We start from the raw sequence: 7,479 nt of genomic DNA, 5'->3' as shown, positions 1-7,479 counted from the left end.
TATTTATTTATTTATTTACTTCAGTTTGTTACCTGGTAAATTCCATTGGCCCAAGCTATCCCGTTTTCAATGGAGGCCCGAGAAGAAAAGTTTCAGACAGAAAGACAATATTAACAGATATTCAAAAGTGATAACTAGTAGTTCTAATGTGAGGGGGAAAGAAAGTTACATAATCTAGCAAGGGAGAATCATAGTAATAGTTGGCCTGGTGAATGTAAAGATTTGTAAAGTTCCAAGAGGTTTTGATTTGTGGATCTAAGTGTTCGGTGTGGCTGGTGAAGTTTTAAGAAAGACGAGAGTGATGGACAGCTAGAGGGTTTAAAAGTGAGCTTGTGTGCTGTTGTTAGTTGAAAGAAAGTTAGATAGCTTGGTAGTTCCAACCAGTTTAGGGCATGGAGGGAGTTAAAATGATGAGTGGTGGATTTGGATCCTGTGGCTGGTAGTGTTGACCAGTTGATCCAGAGTGTTTGAGTTTATGAATTCTAGGAAATGATGGGCAAGGGAGTTAGTACCTGAGTAGTTCTCCCAGTTAATGTTTGGTTACTTGAAATCACCCAATGTTAGGGTGTTTGGTAGGACCTTTATGTTTCACATGCAACATACCTATAGGTAAACACTGTTTAGTTTTGCAATTATTCATTTCTTTACCCTTTGTGCAACACACTGCACATGAAGTTACAGCAGTCTTGTGCTCTGCATGCCCAAACTAATATGAAATTATATAATGCAGATGTTGTGTGGTGCAGTTGTTTCCACGCTTTCACATAAATCAAACAAAGAGGATGCAACCTGTTTTTCCAAACAATTTATTTTAACAACACACTCTTACATGTACAATGGATGACGTTGTACGGGTCAATTGTGCAACAGAAGACATTACATTCATAGTCATACACACAGGAAAACTATTAAGACATAGAATGTGAACAACAGAACAACTGAATGAGTATGGTATTGTGACAGTATGTATATCTAAAATCTGGTGGGCCGGAAACCTGTGTAAATACCATTGGCATCTGGATATCTGTCACAAATTCTCCAAACACAACAGCTGGGAATGACTCTCCTGTTTCCAGTCCCCAAACGTCCATGACGCCACACAATGTATTGACGGTAAGCTGTGTGTCTGTACCGTTTATTTTCATCTGCTTCCATCGGTAGTCCAAATAATGACCGCCGGTATGCTTCAGCTGTCTGTAGGACACAACGCTGGAGGACACATTGATGCATTTCCTGAGTGCAACAGAGAACAGTTATTACTTTCGACTGCATACAGTACATTCATTAATGTTCTTTCTACAATACAGTTGGGCCATGCACTACATGGTACATTGAAGTGTGTTGCTCACAGTCTGTCAAAGTGCAAGTCACACATATTTTAGCATTTTAGTGTATCCATTGCCCTTCCAAAGCAAAACCTCTGTGGTGAAGGACTCTTTAGTATTCCACTTCACTTTCCCATATGTAGTCAGTGTGGTAATAAATGTGGAAATCAACTCTTACTCAATGAATAGGTAGATGTGGACAGTACTGATGCCATGCTGCCTGTTCTCTTATATTGTGTAGTACATGTGACAGACACACTCGGCATACATGTGTTCACATATCCTCAAAAACCACACGTCTCAACTGTGTCTATGGTGAATGTTACAGCCTTAAACATGCTGATTGATGGCTATCAGTATGCACACCTTCCTAAGCTTTGTCATGTCTACACATGCTGTGAACGTCTGAACTCTCAACCTCTTCAACTTATAATACTTACCAAGTTATAAATAAAACAAGAGCTATGGCTTGAAATGAGGGGAAATGTGCATGTATTGGTCACAGAAAGTGATAATGAATGCCATTACATATCATGCATTACCTTGAATTTTCTGAAAGGTCTGAATTATGAAAAGCAAATCGCTGTCATTCCTTGCTAACTTCCGCACTAATTGAATTGGCAGAAATTTCCCGGAACACCACAATAGTATGACATTGAATCACAGTTATGAAAATAAAATCCTGACCTTCTCTGCAAATCTATACACTTTTTATAGGTATGTCAAGTACACTCGATTGTCCTGCAATGTATACTGCACTCTTTTCCAATTCATCCATTTACTCATAAATTCAGCACTCTGAGGCTAGCAAACACTAACTTATATGTATTACTTGTGACGAGGAGATGCAGTTCTCTGGAGTCATTCTGCAGCACACACTCTCGATGACAGTCGGCATGCATTTACAGCGGTTGCATACACACCAGTCAGGAGCATCCGGACTATGTTGATGTTGTGAAACTTCGGGACCATGTAGGAATCGACTGTCAAGGACTTCAAGAAGAATGTCTGGATTCCGCTCAGCAATTCTTACACATATGTTTCGCAGGTCCTCACTGCCTAAAGCACGAATTCGGTCCTTAAAATGGTAAATATATCCTTGTTACTGACAAATGTAGGAACTAATGTCTAACTATGTACATGATCATAATAGACATACGGGTACAATATATTCAATGCAATTTCAATCAAATACACCAACATAGTTGTATCTGCATAACATGTCATAAACAAAATAGTTCAAGAACTAGTCCAATGCCTGAAGGCTGGCAATGGGCCCATTACAGGTAAAACAAAGGACTTGCCTGTGTTACTGAGAAAACCAACCAGGCATGCTGGGGTCCTCCACAATGTAAACCTCCTTACTTCCTTGTAACAGACATATCGGCAAGCTAGACTGCCCTGAGGTAATTGTAGAAATGCTACATTAATGGTTATTCTTAACATTATTAGGTAAGTGTATAGTTTTGACTTGTGATGCAGAATCATTGCCATGCCTAATGCTTCAAAGTAAAATTACAGCAGCAGATGTCAAGGGAAAGGTACTTACGCAGTTATAGAAAATAAATATTTTAAAGTATATAAAAATACAGACAACTAATTTTTATGTGGTTTACATTATTTCTTTTCCAAAATTTTATTACTGCATATCTTCTGTCATGTAACATGTAACTACAGCTATGAGCAGTTATTTACACAAAGAAGTGCTGAGCTTACTTCCAAAGTCCCTTGTGTCTCACATCTACTTGCTGCTGGAGTACACATTTGTCTGTGTTCTGGCATACGTTGTCGGCGTCTACGTTGTCCTGCACCTGTGGAAACCCTTGTTGCAGTCCTTTGTTCAGTAGCTGAAACAGACCTTTGGCACTTTGTACCTGCCAATGTCTTACCCTTCATGGTTTTCTGTGGAGGAGTCAGATGAAACAAGTATATGGTTAAAATTCGTCAATACCTTCAGTGTCATTGTTACAATAGTTGACAACACAGATTTCTTGTTCCATATAGGCCATTTTTATACAGCATTAGCACCATTACACAGCCTATCTGTTTTGTCACAATGTTTCCCTGTCTGTGCCTCTTCCGTTTCAGAGTATTTCAATCACTGGTTGATGCAGTACAGCAAACATAGGAACCGTGAGACTTTTATATGTCATCATCCATCACATTAACCCAATTACAATCTACATACAACCAGCTTATGATGCCTTGCAGCATTGCTACTTCCTCCTGTAAGGATGTGCCATATGCTGCCAAAGGATGTTGACCACTAGTCCAGAATATCCGCCTAGTCATGACATACAAAACACACTATGCAGCCTTTAAAAATGATCACATTATACAGGCAAATCACTTCACATGGGACAGGTGAACAATAAGGTGCAGCCTATTCATGTGAAAAAAAAAAATCAATCTACTCATCTCCTCCTGTAAAAGCTCGATGGTCCTACCTGATCGGGGTGAGGATTACGTCACCAAAAAAAAGTCAGGTTACATGGTGTTAATCATGGTTTAAATATACTGCGATCAGTATTATTTACAAGATGACAAGAGAATAGAAAGTCACATTTGGATAAATGAGGTTGCATGCTGTGAAGGTGCACACATAGCTCGGCGCATAGAGGAGTTACTCATGAGTAAGGTGTGAGCTACTCCTGAGCAGCTTGGGAGATTTCTGTTCTAGGAGTCACACCCAAAACAGAGAAACTTGAATGAGATGCACATACTGCTAATGCTGCTGGAAACAGCAAGTCTATTACATGCAGTTGTGGTCGACAAAAATCGAGTCAAGTCCATCTGGTGCATCTTTATGCCTAGGATTACTTATTTGCATACAGACAACACAAGAGAAAGTTGAGTGAGGAAGAAATAAGCACCATGCTTGGGCGGGCAACATCAGTATGACTGTACTGGGAATGACTGATATTTACAAACGGGAATGACGGCTCAGATTCTATCTGTTAGTTTATTAGCTGGGTGTGACACACACAAAACAGGTACAGGTGTGCTACATAGACTCATACAGAAAATGGTAACTGATTTTGAATAAAGCCAGTCCAAGAATCCTGGAATTTGTTTGGAGCAGCCTACTGTCTGAACATAGAGGTAGCAACACATAACAGAATGAATGTGTATCCATTAATGTCTGCTAGTGGAGGAGACTGGAGAAGATATTTTGCCCTAGAAGAACTGTCGCCCCATTTCTGCCTTTCTTACAGTACCCCACTTACAATTATTGACCTGTTCAAAAGCTATGTAAGTATCTGTTGAAGTTATACACTATACAAACTGCCTGTACACACTTACTCAGTCTCTTGTTTATATCATGTATACCATGACTATTTACTCTGCTGTTTGAATCAGTAATCATGTCCTCATTGTACATTATCTTCTGTTAACTGCTGTAACATCCTCAAAGTAAAATAAGTACTGTGGCCAGTTGTAGCAAAAGCAAATTTGGAATATTGTCTTGCAGCCTTTCTCCCTGCATCTCCACTGAGAAGAGTTTAAAGTCAGAAGCCATCTATCCGTGGTTTACAGATTTAAAAACACTGAATTGTGAAAATATGTACTAGGGCTAATTCCATAGCTACTCGTACATATTTACACAATTCAGTGTTTTTAAATCTGTCCATAGCTACTTGTAATCCGCGGTGGTGCAGCGGTAGCATTGTTACCTCACAGCAAGAGCTTCTCCCGTTCGATTCTCAGCTAGTGTATGGGGAGTGCCTTCTGTGTGGAGTCTGCATGTCCTCACTGCGGGTCGAGTGGCGTTCTGAAATGCATGCGTGAATGGGCGTGCCTTCGTTGAAGGTTGGGCATCGAGCTCGCTACTCGGCACCATGAAAATTGACTGACAATCATTAGCGGACCGGAGTTCCGCTGTGGCGACCCCTAACCGGGAAAAGCCGAAAGACAACAACAACTGATGCATAGCTACTCCATCCTGAGACTTATTGTGTGCCCATATCTGTTGTGGCACTCAACTCCAACTTGCCTGTAAAATTATTAACCTTAGGTGTTAGTAAGTACCTGTAGCACAGACTTTACAATAGTATCTTCCTACAATTTCTATAACAGTAGGCAGGCCATCATTGTGAGAGATCATTTCCAATTTCCCCACATTTACAAGACTAAAAAATCTAACTCTGAAACAGTATACTGAGAGAAATGTATCACTGATGTGACAGAATATATATGTGTTATGTTTTAAAGTGCCTGATGTCTTCCGATGAACCTCTGACTTGCACATGTGACATTATTTTGCCACTTAATGGTTTTACGACCAGAGTTAGTATTTCCCAACCATTGAGGTCCATCACACTTGTCACAGTGTTACTTGCATGCCACCAACTTCTTTGGACCCAAAACAAGAAATAAGATATAAAGAAACCATGAATGTCTTAGCGACACATTCTTATTGATTCACTGACTCCATGATACCCACAGAGCGAGACTATAAGAATGCTGGTGTGATGGTAAATGTTTACCTCCAGTATCAGCCTATGGTCAGAACACTCACCCTGCCTATGTGTGAACTGAGACATTTAGACTCCATAGAAAAAGTAGGTGTACAACAACCTTGCTGGGCACTCCCATGCTGTTAGGTACCACATTCAGACAGTGGAAATGCCTGTGCGTTTGTATGAAGGAAAACCTTTGTAGAAAACCATTGGCTGAAACCTCTGCATAATTCCACTTGATCATGACTGAAGAGGAATCATGCTATGTTTCTGATGACCTCATTGTGGAGTAGGCAGAGAAAACCAACAAGCTGATATCAATATTACCTGCCGGAATCCAACCATCCATCAACACGTATAAGTTACACTATTATCATTCCTACAGCAAGATAGTTTACATTGATATTTGAACATTCTGAAATTGTAGAGCAGATTATATTAAGACTACAGGCCGTACTGACAAAAGAGTGACAAACAGACAAACAGATAAGTAACTTTCCCTTGAATGGTCCAACTGCACTTCACCCTCCTTCATTGGAGCATGTTGACAATTCCACCTTTGTGCCCATTTAGGCCACTTGTCACTGACAAATCATGTCTCCTTATCACCAAGTGCTTTCCATCATTTCAGACGTGAGACATGCTCCTCAATCAGAAGGTTGGTATCTGGTGGTGGGAACGGTGCTATTGTGGACTGTATGCATCTTGGGTCATCTTCTCTCAATATGGAGCATGCTACGACACTGCTAGTGCTGGTCATTCTGTGAATCAATATCATCTTTTTTAGATCACGAAAATAGCTGTAGTCTTTCTTAACTTTACAACGAGTTATGGTCCACCGTGAGCTTTTCTTATTGAACTTACGAGAATACCTGAAAAAAGGAAAATTCAAAATGAGGGTTACATTTTGGAATCACATTGCCCGCTTTTCATTCGAGCATGATAGCAGCATTATACTGGGCCTGAACAAAACTGGGCTTATGCACACAATTAACTGCTGCGTGTATGGCAATTATCCTATCTGTTTAAATACTCTTTTTGCTTTAGTAATTACATCACTGACAGTTGAGCCTGGCACAATATTTGTTCTTGAGCCAGACTCTCATGAGTGTCTAAGCTGCCATATCCAAATGTAGCAGAGAGTGAAACAAAAAACATTGCCAGACTACTTTAAACTGTTACACACAGTAGGTATTCCACAACCAGAATATTGCTTGATACAGTACGTATTACTGACCACTACTAACTATTTACAATTAATTGTCCAACAGTAATAGACTGATAAAATAGGCAGTACTTACACCACATTACCATGCTGATTTCTCATGTATGGCCTTCCAACATGAATGTTGTGATCAATTGCTGCGAGGTAATTTCTGGCCCGAAATACTGGGAATGTGTAGGAGTTCCTTTTAGAAGCATACATTAATATGTGCTGATGAAATTGTTCCAGTTCAGCTGTATGCCTGAAATGGAAAAAGATTATATGTGTGACTATTATTAATGTATAACTTGTACATCCCATTTTGTGATAGTTGTGACCATTGGCATTGGACAGTGCTGATCCTAATGTTTTCTTTCAATAATACAACTATTACTGTAGTAGTCATCAGCTGACTTGGATCAGATCTACTTGGGCCATTCCCACAAATGGCAATGAGCAATAGATAAAGACATACATTTCAGAATCCCAT

The 7,479-nt window shown here is 39.8% G+C and overlaps 1 protein-coding gene across 1 annotated transcript; it reads right to left on the bottom strand.

Annotated features, from left to right (window-relative positions):
- Nucleotides 1–860: 860 nt before the first annotated feature.
- On the bottom strand, nucleotides 861–3,678 carry LOC122808087 (P2X purinoceptor 7-like). The gene is made up of 2 exons (XM_044079062.1): nucleotides 3,042–3,678; nucleotides 861–1,233 (listed from the first exon to the last, which is right to left on the bottom strand). The coding sequence occupies exons 1-2, from the start codon at nucleotides 3,219–3,221 to the stop codon at nucleotides 973–975; spliced, it is 441 nt and encodes a 146-aa protein (XP_043934997.1). The 5' UTR covers nucleotides 3,222–3,678; the 3' UTR covers nucleotides 861–972.
- Between the last annotated feature and the right edge of the window lie 3,801 nt (nucleotides 3,679–7,479).

This window comes from Protopterus annectens, chromosome 8.part0 (genome assembly GCF_019279795.1).
Source record: "Protopterus annectens isolate FY-2018-M chromosome 8.part0, PAN1.0, whole genome shotgun sequence".
Classification (NCBI taxonomy): domain Eukaryota; kingdom Metazoa; phylum Chordata; order Ceratodontiformes; family Protopteridae; genus Protopterus; species Protopterus annectens.
The sequence above is the reverse complement of the archived record's forward strand: the minus strand, read 5'-3'. Positions and strand labels throughout refer to the sequence as shown.

Coding starts and splice junctions, on each gene's coding strand:
- LOC122808087 (XM_044079062.1), bottom strand. CDS start 3,221: ATGAAGGGTAAGACATTGGCAGGTACAAAGTGCCAAAGGTCTGTTTCA. Junction 1,234..3,041: donor AGACACAAGGGACTTTGGAA/GTAAGCTCAGCA, acceptor TGTTGCACTCAG/GAAATGCATCAATGTGTCCT.